At 41.0% G+C, this 23440-nt stretch overlaps 1 protein-coding gene across 2 annotated transcripts in view; it reads right to left on the bottom strand.

The window, feature by feature from the left end:
- KLHL12 (kelch like family member 12) overlaps positions 1–12047 on the bottom strand; it is a 31790-nt gene extending 19743 nt beyond the window's left edge. The window contains exons 1-4 of one of the 2 annotated variants that reach the window (XM_063647124.1): positions 11979–12047; positions 8483–8722; positions 5667–5820; positions 4085–4302 (exon numbers count right to left, since the gene is read on the bottom strand). In XM_063647124.1, the coding sequence (XP_063503194.1) occupies positions 4085–4302; positions 5667–5820; positions 8483–8722; positions 11979–12047 (681 nt within the window). Of the gene's footprint in view, positions 1–4084; positions 4303–5666; positions 5821–8482; positions 8723–10605; positions 11713–11978 lie in introns of those variants that run through there. The other variant, XM_054475674.2, reaches the window with a different exon arrangement.
- Positions 12048–23440: the final 11393 nt, after the last annotated feature.

The following is a 23440-nucleotide window of genomic DNA, read 5'->3' as shown; positions in this document are numbered from 1 at the left end:
AGGAGTAAAATATGAAGCTGGAGAGTTAAGCAAGGGCCAGATACAGAGAGCATCAGAATACTGGATTTGACTCTAAGAGCAACTTGAAATCATCCGAAGGTTTCAAGCAGGCTAGTGATATGATCATATTGATGTTTTGTAAAGATTATCCTGGCTACTATGGGTAGAAGTTTAAAGGGCCAAGAGCTAGAAGAGGTTAGATGCTGCTCTGGTACATTAGGCAAAAGGTGAAGGTGCTTACTGGACTATACTTGTGGCAGTGGTGAGCCACTGGAGAAATACTTGGGAAGTCAAACTAACCCAGGCAATTGTTGGATAAGATGTAGGGGAGGGTATAGAAGGTGTCCTTGATCTTAATTTAAAACTTTTATATGATTGGCAAATAGTTTTAAGCAGATACATGCTAGACTCTGACACATTCTAGGTTAAATTAGATACATCAATTTAAAGATGGAGTTTTTCAATCATGAGCAGAGGTTTTTTAGTTTGTTTTTTTAAGACTAATCAAATGGGCTGGGCGCGGTGGCTCACGCCTGTAATCTCAGCACTTTGGGAGGCCGAGGCGGGTGGATCACGAAGTCAGGAGTTCGAGACGAGCCTGGCCAGGATGGTGAAACCCTGTCTCTATTAAAAATACAAAAATTAGCCAGGTGTGGTGCACACGCCTGCAGTCCCAGCTACTTGGGAGGCTGAGGCAGGAGAATTGTTTGAACCCAGCAGGCAGAGATTGCTGTGAGCCGAGATCGTGCCATTGCACTCCAGCCTGGGCGACAAGAGCGAAACTCTGTCTAAAAAAAAAAAAAAAAAAAAAGACTAATCAAATGAAGCAGCAGGTGTGGAGCAGGAACAAAGAAATCTGTAACTGATTGTGATCAACAGTTGTAAACACCACTGCCCTCAGACCAGCCATGAGCAGATATCATGAGCAGAAGATAGAATAAATTAGAATTGCAAAAAAACAGCTAAGAGGGAAGAAAACACCCAAACATTAATGCCTCACTACAGAGAAAAATAGATTTTCTCCACAATAGACTTTCACAAAGAATTCTCTTGAGTATTAGGTACTGGCATTCTTATTTTATGCTCAGAACAGTCCTGTGTATTCAGCACTAATATCTACATTTTATAGAAGAGGAAACTGAAGATTAGTGGTTAGGTAACACATGCCACCCAGCCAAGACTAAATCCCAGTTAGACTCTAAAACCCATGCTGTTTTAACCAATATGACATCCTGCTTCTCATTGTTTTAAGTACTATTATTTTATTTAATAAGAGGGAGCATTAGCAACTGGGAGTCAGACATCTGGTTCCTATTTCTGGCTGGTATAGGGAACAGAAAAAAATATGTCACTTGCTTTCTTTCCAGAAAAAAAGCAAAGGGCAGTCTTGACACACACTTAAAAAAAAACTATACATAAGAGTTCTCAAGCTGTTTTTCATTTAAGCTTCTAAATAAGGTTAGTTATTTGTTCTCTCTGCCCCATCCAGTTTTATTCCAAAGCCTGTATAGTTCCAAAAGAAATGACTTCTATGATTATTTCCTGATTTGGACAATTAGAAACAAACTGAAAACATGACGAGCTCATAGTTGAGTGATTAAGAGAAGAGACTCTGGAGCCAGACTACTCGAATTTGAAACCTGGCTCTACCACTTACTAGTGGTGGTATGATGGTTAAACTCCAATCTTCACTTTCCTCCTGTGAAAAATGAAGATGTGAGAATTAAATGAGATAAAAACACCAAGAATGGTGCCATTAGAATGGAAGCTCCAGTGGACAGGGATTTTTGTTTTGTTCATAATTTGATCTGCAGTACATGGAACTGTTCTGGGCACACAGTAAGTGTTCAACAAGTATTTAGTAAGTGAACCAACAGTAAATGCTGAATAAGTAATTAGCTATTACATGTAGTGAACGTCAAATCTGTAGTGCTCATTCTATTCATTGTATTTTCCAATATGTGTACAAATCAAGAAAAATCTAGATATTCTAGTGAATTGCCAGTTTCCAAGTCTGAAGAATATGTTTTTTGGCTATACCTGCCACTTCAGCACAAGGATACAATGTCCCACACTAAGAGGCTGAGAACTAAGATTTTAGCAAATTCTTGACTCAATAGCATTTGCAAGAGCAGCTTCTCTGGGCTGATACAGAGCCCAGTATTTCAGGCTGGAAAATAATTCCTCTACAGTTGGAACCAATGTCACCAATGTGCTCTAATCCATTTTCCCTCAGAACAGTCACTAGAGAAAGTGTAAAGAAACACTTGGCTAAAATTTGATAAGAAATATACTTAAGGCCAGGAGCAGTGGCTCACGCCTATAATTTCAGCATTTTGGGAGGCCAAAGTGGGTGGATCACATGAGGTCAGGAGTTCCAGAGCAGCCTGGCCACAATAGTGAAACTCCGTCTCTGCTAAAAATATAAAAAATTAGCTGGTGTAATGGTAGGCGCCTGTAGTCCCAGCTACTTGGGAGGCTGAGGCAGGAGAATCACTTGAACCCAGAAGGTGAAGGTTACAGTGAGCTGAGATCAGACCACTGCACTCCAGCCTGGAAGAAGTATACTTAAGACCTGTTATTATATTACACAAATATCCTAGTTTTAACAAAATAAATCAGGACAGAGTAATCATTTAGTTTATGGAAGTATATTAGAGGCTTTCTTTAAATAGTATTGCCTGAGCCTAGCATTGCTTGAGCCTAGCAGTTCAAGATCAGCCTGCACAACACAGCGAGACCCATCTCAACAAAAATTTTAAAAAATTAGCCCGATGTGGCGATGTGCAGTTCCAGCTACACAGGAGGATGAGGTGGGAGAGCTGCTTGAGCTCAGACATCCAGGCTGCAGTGAGCCATAACTGCACCACTGCACTCCAGCCTGGGTGACAGAGCAAGACCATCTTAAAAGAAAAAAAAAAATTAAAGAATTGGGCCACTGGAGATCAATACTACGGGCTTCAAAGACATCTAATAACTATATTGGACTTCTCACTCCAATTCTTAGCGTAACTACAAACCTATATGCAATAAAAACTCTGCTACTGGTACTCTGATTTAGAATTAGGATTAACTTTTCTTCCGTGTAGGTTAAGTCACTGAATGCCTGCCTGGCACAGGTAGTATCCCCCTGGTAGGTGAAGTATTATTCCTTCTTCTTCCCCCACAAGAGACAGGGTCTCCCTTTGTTGCCTAGGCTAGAGTGCAGTGGTGCGATCATGGCTCACTGCAGCCTCAAACTCCCGGGCTCCAGAGATCCTCCCACCTCAGCCTCTCAAGTAGCTGGGACCACAGGTGCTTACCACCATGCCGGGCTAATTTTATTTTTTTGTAGAGACAGGGTTTTGCCATGTTGCCCAGGCTAGTATCAAACTCCTGGACGCAAGCAGTTCTCCTGCCTCAGCCTCCCAAAGTGCTGGGATTACAGGCATAGGCCACTGCGCCTGGCCTACCATTCCTTTAACATCCAGTTCACGTGTCCCTTCCTTCCATCTGCTGCATCCTCACAACACAGTTATGATTTGGCTCCTGCTTCTGTAGATCCTCACTTCCAAACTTTTGTCTCTTCATTTCTGATCCACTCCTGAGCAAAGGTTTATTCTTCTTTCTTCTATGTAATGTCCTTACTTTGTATAGGCTCATTATTCTCATTATCCTCTTTATAAGATTTTTTTTTTTGTGAATTTTCTGAAAGCAAGAACTATATTTACCCACTTGGGGATCTGTAGCACCTGGCATAGTAAGTGCTACATAGTAGATATTCTCAATAAATGTTTGTGAAATGAGTGAATGGGTAATAGAGAAGTGGTCTACAGATACCTACTTTACTTCCAATTTCTGCTTATTCTATACACTGTTTAATAGTGATTCTTACCCACTGGGATCATATATCTAATTGAAGAAAGTGGCAAACTCCCTCTCCATAAAAATGCAAATAAATTTGGTACAGGAGGGGTTAATGAAATCTTCGAGCCAAAATGCACACTTGATTATGAAGCCCTGATGGTAAGTAACTGCATCCCACTTTGCAAGTTCTGTAATTGCCCAATCTTGAAGAAACCATAACATCAAGACAAATCTGTACCTGAATTTCATCGCACTTGATTAGCTTTTCCACCTCTCCTTGACTCAGAAGAATGAACTCTTCATGCTGTACCACTTCAGGAAAATGCTTCTGGCTAAAAACCTCAGCTGCTTGCATCAGGTCAACACAATTGTGGGTTTCAGCAAAATCCCTAATACCCAGGCAATTAGAAGGGTCCAACTGACTTTCTAAGAACTCACAGCAGGCTTGTTTCACACCTAGGACAGACACAGGCAGCAAACACTTTAGAATAGTTGGACAGGTGTGATCTAGGCTATATTCTTGTATCTCAGCATCTTCTCTACATGTTATCAGATGAACCCTTGTTTCAACACCTAAGAAACAGATTAGAAATTCTATGCTTAAGGAACTTAAACTCTATTTCTGGCTTATGTACTGTGCCACCTTCAGCAAGACCTTTACACCTGTCTCTGCTTAATCTTTAAAATGAGTATTGCAAGATGAATCACATCCAGAGACCTGGCACAATTCAACAAAAATGCCTATAAAACTCTTGGGAATCAAACTATAAAACCAATTACTAATTCAGCATAATGTATCCATTTTCTACTCTACATGAAAACTTACCAAAAGACTAGAGTGAAAGAAAAGCACAAGATAGTAATAACAAATCTCATATTTATCTAATTGAAAAGTTCAGAGTATTTTAATTTTATGACTATGCACTAATGCAAAAGCTTCACACTGTTTAAATCACGTATTAAAAACTAAAAATGTGTCAATTATGTATATATAAAAACTGAAAACATAACTGAATGTTAAAAAAGAAAAACTGGGGACCAGGAATGGTGGCTCGTGCCTATAATTCCAGCACTCTGGGAGGCAAGGTGGGAGGATCACTCAAGCCCACGAGCTTGAGACCAGCCTGAGCAACATAGAGAGAACTCATCTCCACAAAAAAAAAAATTTTTTTTAATTAGCTGGGTGTGGTGGCATGCGCCTGTGGTCCCAGCTACTCAGGAGGCTGAGGTGTGAATTGCTTGAGCCCAAGAATTCAAGGATACAGTGAGCTGTGATTGCACCACTGTGCTCTAATCTGGGTGACAGAGTGAGACTCTGTCTCAAAAACTAAACAAAAAACCTGGGAATTGTAAGGGAAAACAAACCACCTGTAATCCTGTGAAAACATCATACTTTAATATTTTGTGCATCAATTTAAATTTCATTTATCTGAATGAAATACTACCACTTAATGGCCAGATAGATAAAGAGTATCCATGTAGGCTATGTATAGTATCAGTTTTTTATTATATTTCCTTATAGGTGTGTTACATACATGTATGTAAGAAAACACATAATTTCTCCTTCCTCCATTTTTTTTAAAAACAGAAAAGGTGCAAATGCTCTCTTTTATAGAGCCAAATACTCATATCTGGAGAAGTTCCTTTATAGTGCTATTGACATCTGATCTCTTATTGCTCAATGAGACAAAAGCCGTGGCCAGTAAACGTGAACATCCATAGCTTGTCTCCAAAATGTTCATGATTAAGTTTACACTATTAATTTTCAACCTTTCCAGGGCTATTTTGACATAAACAATAGCAAGTTTTAATGTCTGTACCTTTCAACTGAAGCAGACAGGCTGCAGGAAGCAGTTCTTGTACATTCTCCACTGTCACATGTACTGTTTCTGTGTACACAAAGTCCAATAAAATTTCCATGGTAGAGGCAGTCAAACCTTGGATGTCAACATAAGGTTTCCCCTTCTCTGAGAGCTGGAAATTCAAAAGGTATAAAAGAATGATGGTTATAATTCCACAAGATAAAGGCAGAATCTCATATCTAAGAGCTTAGAGATGTTAATAATATTAATTGAACATTTATCTTTAAAAATTATAGGCCAGGCGTGGTGGCTCATGCCTGTAATCCCAGCACTTTGAGAGGCCAAGGCAGGCAGATCGCCTGAGGTCAGGAATTCAAGACCAGCCTGGCCAACACAGTGAAACCCCGTCTCCACTAGAAATAAAGAAATTAGTCGGGCATGGTGGCACATGCCTGTAGTACCAGCTACTCAGGAGGCTGAGGCAGGAGAATTGCTTCAACCCCGGAGGCGGAGGTTGCAGAGAGCCAAGATTGTGCCACTGCACTCCAGCCTGGGCAACAGAGTGAGACTCCAATTCAAAAAAATAAAAAAGTAAGAAAATAAAAAAATAAAATTATGCTCTATTTTTTTGGATTTTTTTTTTTTTTTTTTTTTTTTTTTTGAGACAGAATCTTGCACTGTTGCCCAGGCTGGAGTGCAGTGGCACCATCTCGGCTCACTGCAAGCTCCACCTCCCGGGTTCATGCCATTCTCCTGGCTCAGCCTCCCAAGTAGTTGGGACTACAGGCGCCCGCCACCACGCCCGGCTAATTTTTTGTACTTTTACTAGGGACGGGGTTTCACCGTGTTAGCCAGGATGGTCTTGATCTCCTCATCTCGTGATCCGCCCGCCTCAGCCTCCCAAAGTGCTGGGATTACAGGCGTGAGCCACCTCGCCCGGCCAATTTTGTTGGATTTTAATAAAGCAAATATGGTACATCATCTGTAGCTTTCCAAATGAAGTGGGTAGTTATCTATACCCCAGGAATAAGTAATAGGTGACACTTTCCTGGAATAGCAATTTTGCCAGTGAATAACTTTAAAAATCTATTTCATATTAAAATACAGATGTATTACAGAATAGAATCCAAAAGTTCCATGAACATAACACTGGTCCATGAACTTTTAAGATAAGACACAAAATTTCGAAGAAATTTCATGTTTGTAGAGGACCCTGTGGGTTATAACTCCAGTCTCTCCAGGGTTACCTAGTTCCTATCATCTGTCCTTAGACTACATTTTTTTTTCCTTTTTTGAGACAGGGTCTCGCTCTGTTCCCCAGGCTGGAGTTCAGTGGTGTGATCTCGGCTCACTGCAACCTCTGCCTCCCAGGTTCAAGTGTTTCTCGTGCCTCAGCCTCCCAAATAGCTGGGATTACAGGAGTGCACCACCACAACCAGCTAATTTTTTTTTTTTTTTTTTTTTTTTTGAGACACAGTCTTGCTCTGTTGCCTAGGCTGGAGTGCAGTGGCATAATCTTGGCTCACTTCAAGCTCCACCTCCCAGGTTCAAGCGATTCTCCTGCCTCAGCCTCCTGAGTAGCTGAGGCTACAGGCACGTGCCACCATGCCTGGCTAATTTTTGTGTTTTTAGTAGAGATGGGGTTTCACCATGTTGGCCAGGCTGGTCTTGAACTCCTGACCTCAAGTGATCCGCCCACCTCAGCCTCTCAAAATGCTGGGATTACAGGTGTGAGCCACCATGCCCGGCCCTTAGACTGCATTTAGTAATGATGAGAAAGAACGTGCAGGTCATCCTAAGGGAGTTTCTTATGTAACATCATCTGAATACAAATAAACTATTTGTTACTTTTTCAAAATATTGGGTTAGACTAACTGAATTGTTAGCAGTATATTTAGTCTGAATTGTTAGTAGTATATCTTCTTGAAGCTATGAGTATTGATGAGGCCAGATAATCATAGAAAACTGTTTAGCTAAGAGAAGAAATCTTCAACTTTACAGGAAACTATCTGAAAATACCTTATGAAAATTTTACTAGATCTTAATCTTAGTTTATAAATTCATTTTACTCAAAAAACTCTGGTGCATCTCCATTATTAACTAAATGGCTTTAACATTTTTTATTTCTCCATCAGCCAGAGAATAACCAAAAAGCACTCTCTACCAAAGCCAAGAACAAAATCAATCCCTAACAGTAAAAAAGTCACTAGCACATTATTTTGAAAAAACATATTAGGTTTTATTAACATTTAATACAGTACTAATATTCATCAACAATTACTGTCCCAACACATTAAATGCATTTAATAATTATGATACTGAAATATGTAAGTACATGTATTCCAGAAATTTCTCATTCAATAAACTATATTTCCATCAAATAGTTTAAATATGGAAACAATTTCACTATGTAAGAACTTAGAGCAATTATACATTTTACATTTATATTTTGCTTTAGAATTTTTCAGCATGCTTCTCATTTACTACTATTTCATCTGATTCTCACAGCAACCTGGTAAGGTAGTTAGGTCTGATATTATTACTATTTAAGAGATAAAGGGGGGCCAGGCACGTGGCTCAAGCCTGTAATCCCAGCACTTTGGGAGGCCAGGGCGGGTGGATCACAAGGTCAGGAAATCGAGACCATCCTGGCTAACACGGTGAAACCCCGTCTCCACTAAAAATACTAAGTGGTAGATCTTATCCAGAATCTGCCAAAACATCACACTGTAAAAATTCACAATTATATCAAACTTCTACCATTTTATTCAGTGAAATTAGACAACTAGAGTTCCACGGGAGTTTCATTTGTGTGGGGCTAATTTATCACTTACCTCACTAGTGAACATGGCACAGAAGTAATCACTACAGGCAGCCAGCACAATCCGATGGGCAGGGAAGTCTTTCTGCTCTACTCTCAACGTCACATCACAGAGGGTATTGCTCTTCCTGAGGGAGTTCATTGAATTGAGGATGGATTTAGCATGAGTATTTGTCATTATGTCTTTGGGGGCCATAATGCCTCCCATAAAGCAGTGCGGAGAAAGAACAAAATGGGTCCTTGGATTCTGCAACTACAAGAGAAAAAAAAACAATGAGCATATTCAAAGAACCAGGGAAACTGAACATATTTAATTAGCTTTACAAATTAAGAACCTAAGAGGCTTCTTCAGACCCAAACATACACAAGTTGAGGGCACTCCTATGCCTGGCATCACCACCAACCACTATCTAGCCACTATCTAGTCCATGTAAAAGCTCTCTCTTCTTCCTCTGAATTCCTCTATCACGGTGTGCCTACCACTTGACATTTATTATGATCAATGCTGAAATGTAAGTAGAGATAAACAATATATGTCCTGTAAATCTTGACAAGGTTCTTGTCTCAAATGATAAACTGAAAATATAAAATTTCTTAAAGGTGTTATATCACTACTATTTAATGTCCTTAAGTAGGTAAGTATTTAGAGGGTGAGGATCCTGCTTTATATGTATGCTTTCTATTCTAGAAGTTGCACAGTAAATGTTTAGAATTTAATGTAAGAAAAAGTGTGTATTCAACTTAGAGCAAGAAAGGCCAGTCAGTAAAAATAAACTTTTTTCTAAAGAAGTATCCAAATGATTATGTCTGATGACTTCCAAACATATCTGGATTTCTTCTTAAAATGAAACTTCAGGCCGGGCCCAACAGCTCACTCCTGTAATCCCAGCACTTTAGGAGGCTGAGGTGGGTGGATCAGTTGAGGTCAGGAGTTTGAGATCAGCCTGGCCAACATGGTGAAACCTAGTCTCTACTAAAAATACAAAAAATAGCCAGGCGTGGTGATGCGCGCCTATAATCCTAGCTACCAAGGCTGAGGCCCGAGAATCGCTTGAACCCAGGAGGTGGATGTTGCAGTGAACCAAGCACTCCACTGCACTCACACCACTGCACTCCAGCCTGGGCAACAGAGCGAGACTCTGTCTCAAAAAAAAAAAAAAAAAAAAAAAGAAACTTCAATTGGAGACCCATTACCTACACTGAATAGTGGAAACCACGCAAGTTATCAATGGACTTACACTTGCTTAAGATATTGAAGCTCTTCAACAAGAGGATATTCCTACTCTACATCTGTAAATGTCCATTACTGTTAAAGAATCGATATTGGAATCCAAAACTTTCTGAAATGATCTGGGGGGAAGGAAATCAAACTGTGGTCTCCAAAAGTCCCCAAGTCACAATTAATCTTTCAACAGGAAAAATGAGATCCTAAATTCTCATCTACTTCTGTTTGTAGTTGGCATTTTACTCTATAAGCACTATAGATAATCCCTCCAACAACTCTGCAAGACCCATTTTACAGAAAACGGGGTGATTCATCAAAGCATATGTTTTTCAAAAAGACTTAAGTCAACTTAGTTTCAACTCTAGGGGTGTAAAAAGAGTCTGGAACAAATGTCCATTTACTGTGAAGACAGCCTGGAGGGTGTTTTACCGTTTCCGTGTCAAAATGACAGTAACCCTGGTGTGCAGAGTGGTATTCCTTCTAGGGGATTCCTGCCTCAACACTCCAAGTCTCAGCATATCCTTCATCCTCACCCTTCTGAAGTGACCTATTTTCTAGAACTTTCGTTAACATCTGAATAGAGGGATTCCACTTCGGGAGATTCGGGGCAGGGAATGGGTAGTAAACTCGGGAAAGACTAAATTCTAGAGAAGGAAACGAAGTCCCTCCTCCTGATACCACCAGGCATATGGCCGGCACCGCCAGGTGCAGGTATCGGAGAGGGGGAGTTCAGGGGAAGAGTTGAGAGGGCGACCGAGGCCAGATGCCCCACCCCACCGCCAGCCTTCCTCCTGTCGGGCATGTCTCCCATTCCGCCTTGCAGGGAGACCAAGGATGGGGGGTAGGGCCATAACCCGGAGTTGACGGACAGGAAGGGAAGGGCTGACTGCCATCACTTCCGCGCAACTCACCTCCGCTCCCGAACCCACACAGCCGCGCCGGGCCGGTGCCCAGCCTGTGGGGATGGAGTGGGGCGCGGCGCCAGCAGGCGGCTCAGGAAGAGCCAAAGCGCCGCCGCCGCCGCCCCGACCCGGAGGCTCTGGAGGCTCTGGAGCCGTCCGGGTCTGGTCCCTACGGCCGCGCGACGTGATGACGCAATGCAGCTGGAGCACCGCCCTCCTCCCGCTCCAGAGTCTGCGTCACGTGAGGAGATGGTGTCACGTGACCTGTCTGTACCCTAGTGCGGGGCTTCTGTACGCTGCTAGGAAGCCGAATTACAAAAAGGTCGGGAGGGCAGGGCATGGTGGCTCACGCCTATAATCCCGGCACTTTGGGAGGCCGAGGCGAGCGAATTACCTGAGCTCCGGAGTTCCAGACCTGCCTGGGGATCACGGCAAAACCCCGTTTCTACAAAAAATAAAAAAATAAAAAATTAGCCCGCACCGCGCCTGTAGTCCCAGCTACTCGAGAGGCTGACAGGAGGATCACTTGAGCCAGGCAGCAGAGGTTGCAGTGAGTCAGGATCGCCACTGCACTCCAGCCTGGGCCACAGAATGAGACCCTATAAAAAAAAAAAAAAAAAAAAAGTCCGGGCGTGGCGCCTGTAATCCCAGCACTTTGGGAGGCCGAGGCTGGTGTATTACTTGAGGTCAGGAGTTCGAGACCAGCCTGGTCAAAATGGTGAAACCCCATCTCTACTAAAAATACAAAAAAAATAGCCGGGCGTTGTGGCACGCGCCTGTAATCCCAACTACTCAGGAGGCTAAGGCGGGAGAATAGCTAGAACCCGGGAGGCGGAGGTTGCTGAGCCGAGATCGCGCCATTGCACTCCAGGCTGGGCGACCGACTGAGACTCTGTCTCTTGAAAAAAAAAAAAAAAAAAAAAGCCTGGCGAAGTGGCTCACGCCTGTAATCCCAGCACTTTGGGAGGCCGAGACGGGCGGATCACGAGGTCAGGAGATCGAGACCATTCTGGCTAACACGGTGAAACCCCGTCTCTACTAAAAATACAAAAAAATTGGCTGGGCGTAGTGGCGGGCGCCTGTAGTCCCAGCTACTCGGGAGGCTGAGGCAGGAGAATGGCATGAATCCGGGAGGTGGAGCTTGCAGTGAGCCGAGATCGCGCCCCTGTACTCCAGCCTGGGCGACAGAGCAAGACTCCGTCTCAAAAAAAAAATAAAAAAAGGCTGGATGTTGTGGGGTCCGGCAGGGAGCCTGGGAATGTATCTACAGCTCGGCGATTGGCTGAGCCTGAGTTCTTCCCTACCGCTCACGAAGCAGGGCAGGCAGAGAGAATTCCAACGCTTAATATGCCAAGCATCTGATTGCAGCAAGTATGTTTTACCTTCCAGGTACTGAGGAACTTTTTGACATCGAGAAAACCCACAGAGGCCTCAAATTTCTTCACGTCCATTGTCCACAATGGCCTTTTCGGGCCGAACAACGCTGCGGCGAGAATCCTCTGAGCCTTGCGATCCACAGACCTCAGTATATACTCTGCATCATAATGGGCCCTGTCATCACCACTGAATTGATTCTAAGGAAATTCTAATTAATTCAGGAAATTCTAATTTATTTTGGTGCACTTATCTTAGTGACTGAAAAGGCAAAAGGGTTAATTAATTAGTTCAGCTTATCTGAATGTCTAGACAAATTGTGTTTGGTAATAACTATTTTCCTCTGTGAGCCCTTTGATTCTTTTTTTTTTTTTTTTTTTTTTTTTTTTGAGACGGACTTTTGCTCTGTCGCCCAGGCTGGAGTGCACTGTCGCGATTTCAGCTCACTGCAACCTCCGCCTCCCGGGTTCAAGCGATTCTCCTGCCTCAGCCTCTCCGAGTAGCTGGGACTACAGGTGCGCGCCACCACGCCCGATTAATTTTTGTGTTTTTAATAGAGACGGTGTTTCGCCATCTTGGCCGGGCTGGTCTCGAATTCCTGACCTCGTGATCCGCCCGCCTTGGCCTCCCAAAGTGCTGGGATTACAGGCGTCAGCCACAGCGCCTGGCCCTTTGATTCTTAAGGGTACTAAAACCGTAGCCAAGTGGGTAGCATTCTAAATTTACATTGTGTCCCCATCTTCCATATAATACCTTCGTGATCTAAAACTGTCCCTGACTCACACATTGTAGAGAAGAATGCAAGATTGGTATATTATTAGGGGCATTTTGGAAATATTCGTCGATTTTAATAAAATTTTCCTTCACATATACTCGTGCACATGTAAAACGATGTATGTACAAGATTGTTAACTGCAGCATTGTTTGCAGATTAGATCGACAACAACCTTAAATGTCCATTAGTAGGGGACTGATTCAATAACGTAAAATCCAATACCATGAAGCTGTGAACAATTTATATACTCTATTATTGGTGTAAAAAGGTGGAAGATATATTCATATTTGCTTGGGTATGTGTAACATGTATTTGAAAAGACAAAATAAAGTGGTAACCTTGGTTTCTTTGGGGAAAGGAACTGTTTGGTTGTGAGACAGGGTGAGAAGGAGATTTTTGCCCTTTATAATTTATTTTGCTTTTGAATTTTGCATCATGTGAATTAAAAATAATCTTCAGAGCCTGGTGCGGTGGTGTGCACCTATCTACTTTGTCCTATCTACTTTGGAGACTGAAGCGGGAAGATTGCTTGAGCCCAGAAGTTCGTGACCAGCCTGGGCAACATAGCAAGAGCACGCCTCAAAATATATTTATATGTTCAATTTTTTAAAAAGTAAAAATAGGCTGGGCACAGTGGCTCACGCCTGTAATCCTAACAGTTTGAGAGGCTGAGGCGAGTGGATCACCTGAGGTCAGGAGTTCCAGATCAGCCTGGCCAACATGGCAAAACCCCGTCACTACTAAAAATAAAAAAATTAGCCAGTCATGGTGGCGTGCGCCTGAAATCCCAGCTACTCGGGAGGCTGAGGCCGGAGAATCGCTTGAACCCGGGGAGCAGAGGTTGCAGTGAGCTGAGATAACGCCACTGCACTCCAGCCTGGGCAACAGAGCAAGGCTCCATCTCAAATAAATAAATAAATTAATTAAATTAAATTAAAAGTAAAAATAATTCCTTGTTTTCAGGATGTAAAATAGTATTTTAATGATATTGCCTAATTCCTGACTGCTAAATTAAGGATTTTTCCAAGTATGAGAAGGAACTTAATAAAAGAGGCTTTGTTTAGAGTATGCCCGCTCCTTTTATTTACAAAATAAAAGATGGAGAAGCTGTTAGCAAGATTATCACACCAAAGGAACTAATTCAGACTTCTGACTTTTTTCTTCTTTTATTTCCTCTTTCTTTTTAATATTTGTGGGTACATAGTAGGTGTATATATTTAGGGGGTACAGAGGGATTTTGATACAGGCATATAATGTGTACTAATCACATCATAGAAAGTTGGGTATCCATCCCCTCAAGCATTTATCCTTTGTGTTACAAACAATCCAAGTATACTTTTAGTTATTTTAAAATGTACAATTCAATTATTATTGACTATACTTACCCTGTTCTATCAAATACTAGGTCTTATTCATTCTTTCTACTTTTTCGGTACCCATTACCCTCCCCACCTTCCCCCAACCCCCACTGTCCTTCCCAGCCTCTGGTAATCATCCTTCTACTCTCTATCTCCATGAGTTCAATTGGTTTGATTTTTAGATCCCACAAATAAGTGAGAACATGCAATGTTTGTCTTTCTGTGACTGGTTTATTTCACTTAACATAATGACCTTCAGTTCAATCCATGTTGTTGCAAATGATAGAATCTCATTATTTTTAATGACGGAATAGTACTCCATCATGAATAAGTACCACATTTTCTTTATCCCTTCATCTGTTGATGGACACTTAGATTGCTTCCAAATCTTAGCTATTGTGAACACTGCTGCAACAAACATGGGAGTGCAGATAATCTCTACGATACACTGATTTACTTTCTTTTGTTTTTTTTTTTGAGACAGAGTCTCGCTCTGCTGCCCAGGCTGGAGTGCAGTGGTGCGATCTCAGCTCACTGTAACCTCCGCCTCCCAGGTTCAAGCAATTTTTCTGCCTCAGCCTCCCGAGTAGCTGGGACTACAGGTGCAGGCCACCATGCTTGGCTAATTTTTGTATTTTTAGTAGAGACAATGTTTCACATATTGGCCCCAATGGTCTCCAACTCCTGACCTCGTGATCCACCCACCTCAGCCTCCCAAAGTGCTGGGATTACAGGCATGATCCACCACACACAGTTGATTTACTTTCTTTTGGGTATATACACAGTAGTTGGATTGCTGGATTGTATGGTAGTTCTAGGTTTAGTTTTTTGAGGAGCCTCCAAACTGTTCTCCATAGTGGTTGCACTAATTTACATTTCCACCAACAGTGTACAAGGGTTCCCTTTTCTCCACATTGTTGCCAGCATTTGTTATTGCCTGACTTTTGGATAAAAGCCATTTTAACTGTGATGAGATGATATCTCATGTAATTTTGATTTGCATTTCTCTGATTAATTATGTTGAGCACCTCTTCTTATGCCTGTTTGCCATTTTTATATCTTTTTTTGAGAAATGTCTAAATATTTTGCCCACTTTTATTTTTTAAATATTTATTTATTTATTTTGAGACAGGGTATTATTCTGTCACCCAGACTGGAGTGCAGTGGTATGATCTTGGCTCACTGCAACTGCTGCTCCTCTATGCCGGGCTCTAGCGATCCTCCCACATCAGTCTCCTGAGTAGCTAGTATTACGGGTGCATGCCACCACGCTCTGTAAATTAAAAAAAATTATTTTTTATGAGAAGAGGTCTCACTATTTTGCCCAGACTGGTCTGGAACTCTGGACTAAGCAATCCACCTGCCTCAGCCTCCCAAAGTTGGGATTACAGGTGTGAGCCACTGCACCTGGCCTTAACCAGATATAATCAGATTATTAGATGTTTTTCTATAGAGTTGTTTGAGTCCCTTATATATTCTAGTTATTCATCCCTTGTCAGATGGGTAATTTGCAAATATTTTCTCCCATTCTGTGGATTGTCTCTTCACTTTATTGATGGTTTCCTTTGCTGTGCAGAATCTTTTTAACTTGATGGGATCCCATTTGCCCATTTTTGCTTTGGTTTCTTGTGCTCGTGCAGTATTACTCAAGAAATTTTTTCCAACCCCACTGGAAACAAGAATCTTTAAAAAAAAAAACAAAGAAATTTTTGCCCAGACCAACATCCTGGAGATTTTCCCCAAAGTTTTCTTATGTGTTTTCATAGTTTGAGGTCTTAGATTTAAGTCTTTAATCCATGTTGATTTGATTTTTGCATATGGTGAGAGATAGGGGTCTAGTTTCATTCTTCTGCATGTGGATATCCAGTTCCCCCAATACCGTTTATTGAAGAGACTCTTTTTCCCAGTGTATGTTCTTTGGCAGCTTTGTCGAAAATGAATTCACCGTAGGTATGTGGATTTGTTTCTGGATTCTCTGTTGTGTTCCATTGTTCTCTGTGTGTGTTTTTATGACAGTACCATGCTGTTTTGGTTACTATAGCTCTGTAGTATAATTTGAAGTCAGGTAATGTGATTCATCCCATTTTATTCTTTTTGCTCGGGATAGATTTGGCTACTCTAGGTCTTTTGTGCTTTCATATACATTTTAGGATTGTTTATGTTTCTGTGAAGAATGTTATTGGTATTTTAGAGATTGCATTGAATCTGTAGATTGCTTTGGGTAATATGGACATTTTAACAATATTGATTCTCCCAATCCATGAACATGGAATATCTTTTTATTTTTTGATGTTTTCTTCAATTTCTTTCATCAGTGTTTTATAGTTTTCATTGTAGAGATTTTTTTATTTCTTTTTCTTTTTTTTTTTTTTTTTTGAGATGGAGTCTCACTCTGTCGCCCAGGCTAGAGTGCAGTGGCGTGATCTCAGACTGCAAGCTCTGCCTCCTGGGTTCACAGCATTCTCCTGCCTCAGCCTCCCAAGTAGCTGGGACTACAGGTGCCCACCACCATGTTAGCCAGGATGGTCTCGATCTCCTGACCTTGTGATCCACCCATCTCGGCCTCCCAAAGTGCTGGGATTACAGGCATGAGCCACCATGCCCTGCCAAGATTTTTTATTTCTTTGGTTAATTCCTTGGTATTTAATTTGTGGTTATTGTAAATGGGATTGCTTTTTTTAAATTTATTTTTCAGATTGTTCACTGTTGGCATACAGAAATGCTACTGATTTTTGTATGTTGATTTTGTATCCTGCAACTTTACTGAATTTATCAGTTCTAATAGTTTTTTGGTGGAGTCTTTAGGTTTTTCCAAATGTAAGATCATGTCATCTGCACACAACGATAATTTGACTTTTTCCTTTCCAATTTGGATGGCTTTATTTCTTTCTCTTGTCTGATTGCTCTAACTAGGACTTCCAGTACTATATTGAATAACAGTGGTGAAAGTGGGCATCTTTTCAGGTTCCAGATCTAAGAGGAAAGGTCTCAGTTCGATACAATCTGTAGGTCTGTCATATACAGCTTTTATTATATTGAGGTATGTTCCTTCTATCCTTAGTCTTTTGAGAGTTTTTATCATGAAGGGATGTTGAACTTTATCAAATGCTTTTTCAGCATTAATTGGAAGGATCATATGATTTCATTCTGTCAATATGATGTATCACATTGACCGATTTGCATATGTTGAATCATCCTTGCATCCCTTGGAAAATCCTGCTTGGTCATGATGAATGACCTTTTTAATGTATTGTTGAATTTTGTTTGAAAATATTTTGTTAAGAATGTTTGCATCAATATTCATCAGATATGTTGGCCTGTAGTTTTCTTTCTTTCTTTCTTTTCTTTTTTTTTTTTTTTTTTGATGTGTCTTTGTCTGTTTTTGGTATCAGGGTAGTACTGGCCTTGTAGAATGACCTTGGAAGTATTCCCTCCTCCTCTAATTTTTGGAACAGTTTGAGTAGGCTTGGTATTACTCTCATTACAAATGTTTGGTAGAATTCAGCAGTGAAGCCATCAGATCCCAGGCTTTTCTTTACTGAGAAACTTTTTATTACAGATTTGATCTTGTAACTTCTTACTGGTCTGTCCAGGTTTTGGATTTCTTCATGGTTCAATCTTGGTAAGTTTTATGTGTCTAGGGATTTATCCATTTCTTCCAGGTTTTCCAATTTATTGGAAATATAGTTGCTCATAGTAGCCATTTTTTTGTTTTGTTAATCTTTTGTATTGTTTCCTTCATTTCAAATTCACTTATTTCTGCTCTGATCTTTATTATTTCTTTTCTTCTACTAATTTTGGGCTCTGTTTGCTCTTGCTTTTCTGATTCTTTAAGATGCATCATTAGGTTTTTTATTTGAAGTTTTTCTTCTTTTTTGATGTAGACACTTTTAGCTATAAATTTCCTTCTTAGTACTGTTTTCACCATATCCTATAGGTTTTGGCATGTTGTCCTTCCATTATCATTTGTTTTAAGAAATTTTTTCAATTTCCTTCTTAATTTCTTCATTGACCCACTGGTCATTCAGGAGTATGTTGTTTGATTTCCATGTGTTTATATAGTTTCCAAAACTCCTCTTGTTATTGATTTCTAGTTTTATTCCATTGTGGTCAGAGAAGATGCTTCATATTATTTCAATTTTTTTGAATCTTTTAAGACTTGTTTTGTGACCTAACATATAGTCTGTCCTTGAAAATGATCCATATGCTGAGGATAAGAATGTGTATTCTGCAGCCACTGGATGGAATGTTCTGTAAATATCTATTAGGTTAATTTATTCTGTAGTGCAGATTAAGTTCAATGTTTCTTTGTTGATATTCTGTCTGGGAGATCTGTCCAGTGCTGAAGGCGGAGTGTTGAAGTCTTCAGGTGTTATTGTGTTGGGGCCTATCTCTGTCTTTAGCTCTAATAATATTTGCTTTATATACCTGGGTGCTTCAGTGTTAGATGCATATATGTTTACAAGCGTTATATCCTCTTGCTGAATTGTCCCGTTTATCATTATATAATGATCTTCTTTGTCTCTTCTTGTTTTTGTCTTAAAATCTATTTTTCTTTACATATAAGTATTTCCGCTAATAAAATCTTTGCACATATAATTTCATCTTAGCAAGTGCTTTGCTGAGAACTAGACTAACACACAGGACATCTGAGAATTTCTTTGGGTCCTATTCATTTGCAATAATCCAAGTTTACTAATGTTCCCAAAGTTATATTTTTTAAAAATTGAAAATGGGTGTTTTATTAGTCTGTTCTCTCACTGCTAACAAAGATATATCCCAGACTGGATAATTTATAAAGGAAAAAGGTGTTTTTTGTTTTGTTTGTTTGTTTGTTTGTTTTTGAGATGGAATCTTACTCTGTTGACCAGGCTGGAGTGCAGTGGTGCAATCTCAGCTTGCTGCAACATCCACCTCCCAGGTTCAAGCAATTCTCCTGCCTCATCCTCCCAAGTAGCTGGGATTACAGGCGTGAGCCACCATGCCTGGCTGGTTTTTGTTTGTTTGTTTGTTTGAGACGGGGTCTCACTCTGTCACCCAGGTTGGAGTGCAGTGGTGTAATCTTGGCTCACTGCAACCTCTGCCTCCCAGGTTCAAGTGATTCTTGTGACTTACCCTCCTGAGTAGCTGGGATTACAGGTGTCTGCCACCACACCCAGCTAATTTTTTTGTATTTTTAGTAGAGATAGGGTTTCACCATATTGGCTAGGCTGGTCTTGAAACTCCTGACCTCAAGTGATCCACCCGCCTTGGCCTCCCAAAGTGCTGGGATTACAGGCATGAGCCACTGCCCCCGCCAGCCTTGCTGATTTTTATATTTTTAGTAGAGACAGGGTTTCAGCATGTTGGCCAGGCTGGTACTGAACTCCTGACCTCAAGTGATCTGCCTGCCTCAGCCTCCCAAAGTGCTGGGATTATAGGCATAAGCCACCATGCCCAGCCAGGAAAGAGGTTTAATTGGCTCACATTTCAGCATGCCTGGGAAGGCCTAGGGAAACTTACAGTCATGGGGGAAGGGGAAGCAAACACATCCTTCTTCACATAGCAAGAAGTGCCAAGTAAAACGGGGGAAACCCCTTATAAAACCATCAGCTGTCATGAGAATTCACTCACATGAGAACAGCATGAGTGTAACCACCCCCATAATTAAATTACCTCCAGCTGGATCCAACCCAGGATACATGGGGACTATGGGAACTACAATTCAAGATGAAATTTGGGTGAGGACACAGCCAAACCATATCAGATGGCTTATAGAACACACACACAGACACACACACACACCCCAAATTAAAAAAAAAAAGAAAATATTTTTTAAAAAGAAAATGGATGGCTTATAGAGATAAGTTAGGCTCTCCCCTATTTTTTGATTTACTGATAGGAAAAGGGGTAAAATCAGATTCTCAGCTTTTATTCTTCACCTTTCTTTAATCTAAGCTCATCAGTGTTTTTGTCATTTGTTCTGTAATGCCTAGCACATAACAGGTCCTCAAGTATTTAGAAAGTAAGTGAATGAACCAGAAGTATGCAATTAGAGAAAGAAGGTAATAGTTACTTGCTGCTAGTTAGCAGTTCTGACAAAAGCAAGGGAAGATATTGAAAACAGGAGCAAAAGGAATTTTTAAGTGATCTGAGTCTTTAGAACATGAGCTTTAAATGAGAATGACCTGGATTCAGATACTGGCTCCAATCCTGTCCATCGCCTTAGGAAAAATTATTAGTTTCCTAGAGGGATCTGAATTTGCAGCCACTAGTATTGAACTGGAAGGAAACCTAGAGATCACACCTGATGTAACTTCATCCATTTTCTAGATGAGGCAATAAGCAGATTCATAGCAGCTGAAATCCGGTGTGGCCCTCAAATCTGTTAGGTGCTAGGCACTATGGAATAAGTAAATGACAAACACTGATGAACTGTGATTAAAGAAAGGCCGAGGCGGGCAGATCACTTGAGGTCAGGAGTTCAAGACCAGCCCTGGCCAACATGGTGACACCCCATCTCTACTAAAAATACAAAAATTAGCTGGGCATGGTGGCATGTGCCTGTAATCCCAGCTACTTGGGAGGCTGAGGCAGGAGAATCGCTTGAACCCCAGAGGCGGAGGTTGCAGGCAGAGGTTGCAGTGAGCCAAGATTGCGCCATGGCACTGCAGCCTGGGCAACAGAGCGAGACTCTGTCTCAATTAAAAAAAAAAAAAAAAAAAAAAAAAAAAGGCCAAGAATGAAAGCTGAGAATCTGATTCCATCCCTTTCCTATTAGTGAATGAAGAACTAGGGGAAAGACTAACTTATTTTCTAACTACACTTACTATGTATTCCACAGAGTCAACGATATAAAATGACATACTAAAAGTACCAAATAGGTGCCCAATAAATGTTATCTCTTAGATCCTCTTTCCCTGATCTTGTCTAGTATGGAGAAATGAAGAAACACACATTAGGTTGTTTTTAATTTATTTTATTTTATTTTTTTAAGAGATAGGCTCTTGCTCTGTCACCCAGACTGGAGTGCAGTGGTGTGATCATAGCTCACTGCAGCCTCCAACTCCTGGACTCAAGCAATCCTCCCCCACACACTAGGCCTTCTCAACAGCTGTGGATCTCATTTCCTTATCTAGAAAATGGGGTTGGATCAGATATGATCCCTAGGTTTTCTTCCATTTCTTATACTAGCGGCTGCAAACTGAGATGCCTGCAGGGGCCAGCAGATGACTGCACTGAGACCATCACTCTAGTTAGGGACCATGATGAACTGGAGAGCACCAGCCTTCTCTAAAGGACATACATAGCTGCTTTTGAGTCGCAGTTGATTGCTCTCACTGTGCAAGGCCAAAGATGTCTACGGATGTTTTTGATGTACAGGTCATCAGTTTGTGACTTCTGCCAACAGTTCCTTAAGCATTTTTTAAGACTTAAAATGGTTTTGGATTAAACATATAAAACACTCATTGCATAAAGGCAGTAAGTATCACATGATCCTAGGTACAAGGATCACGCAGGTGCTCACCACCTAACTTAAAATAACATAAACTTTAAAGATTCTTAGTCCTTCAGAGGTAAATATTATTCTAAATTAACATTCCCTCTTTAAAGTTTTTACCATGTTTGTATCCTTAAACCTATGATTAATTTAGCAAGTTTCTTAATTTTACATACATGCAATTATGCAAATGTATTCTGTTGCTTCCCTCTCTTCCTGCCGATCTTATTTCTGCGGCTTAACCATGTTGTTGCTTGTCACTGTAATTCATTTTCACCAGTAGTGTTTCATTATATGAATACACCAAGATATATTTTTCCATTCAACAGTTTTGGACATTTGGCTTGTTTGCAATATTTTGCTACTACAAACAGCTGCAATGAACCTTTTGGTATAAGCCAGGTTTTTCAAGAGCAGTGTGTTTCAAAGTGTGAGTAGTGACCCATTACTGAGTCATGAGAACAATTTAGTGGGTCAGCCAGCACTGTTTTTAAGTGAAGTAACCTAGGGTAGATATCAGATGCATTTCATATTGTATAGTGTCGTTTCACGAAATGTTTGAATGTTGTTAACATGTATATACTCTTTGTGTGTCCTGCCAATGTATACTTCCACCAGCAGCACCTGGTCTGCTCCACATCTGCACCAACACTCAATATTAGGTTTCTAATTTGGTTTCAGTCTGGTTGGAGTGAGACAGATTATCATTTTGGTTTTAATTTACATTTCCTTGGTTACTTGAGGCAGAGAAACTTTTCCTGTTGGTGTAGGTGGATTATTTTTTTAAAAGGATAATTTGTTCTTCCATTGTAGAAACTTGACCCTTGACGTGAACCCAACTTTAACTCAAAAAGACTGCTCTTAAACTGCCTGCATTAGCTGAGAAGTGATTACTGATATCTTGCTCTATATAATGAACAGAACTCATGTCAGGTTGAGTACAATTCACAATAGCACCGAAAAGCATGGAATGACCCCTGGATGAGACAACCTTAGGCAACATGGGATATATCCCTAAACTTTGGGATGTATTCCAACACTTTTGATAATCTTCTAATTATTTATTTATTTTTTTTTTTGAGATGAAGTATCTCTCTGTCGCCCAGGCTGGAATGCAGCAGCATGATCTTGGCTCACTGCAACGTCCGCCTCCCGGGTTCAAGCAACAAGTAGCTGGGACTATATGCGCCCGCCACCATGCCTGGCTAATCTTTATATTTTTAGTAGAGATGGGGTTTCACCATCTTGGCCAGGCTGGTCTTGAACTCCTGACCTCATGATCCACCCACCTCAGCCTGCCAAAGTGCTTGGATTAAAGGCGTGAGCCACCACGTCCAGTCTATTATTTTTTGAGACAGTCTTGCTCTGTTGCCCAGGCCAGAGTGCAGTGGTGTGATCTCAGCTCACTGCAACCTCCGCCTCCCGGGTTCAAGTGATTCTCGTGCCTTAGCCTCCCGAGTAGCTGGGATTACAGGCGCCCACCACCACACGAGGCTAATTTTCGTATTTTTAGTAGAGATGGGGTTTCACCATGTTGGCCAGGCTGGTCTCGAACTCCTGGCCTCAAGCAATCCACCTGCCTCGGACTCCCAAAGCGTTGGGATTACAGGTGTGAGCCACTGCACCCAGCCCTGAGAATCTCCTAATTATTGAACACTACTATAGCATACTGATTTCTCTAACAAGATGGTCTGTTCTTTTCAAATGGCTCTATGAAAAAAAAAATTAAAAAATGTAAAAAGATAATCCATGCAACAATTACATAAAAAAGTAAAGCTGTATTGGGGAACGGATGCTAGGAATTCAATTAGGTCCATTTATTGGCCTGCATGTGCCAGCCTGTCAATGCCTATGATT

Source organism: Pongo pygmaeus, chromosome 1 (assembly GCF_028885625.2).
Source record: "Pongo pygmaeus isolate AG05252 chromosome 1, NHGRI_mPonPyg2-v2.0_pri, whole genome shotgun sequence".
Classification (NCBI taxonomy): Eukaryota; Metazoa; Chordata; class Mammalia; order Primates; family Hominidae; genus Pongo; species Pongo pygmaeus.
This window is presented reverse-complemented; position numbering and strand designations above follow the sequence as displayed.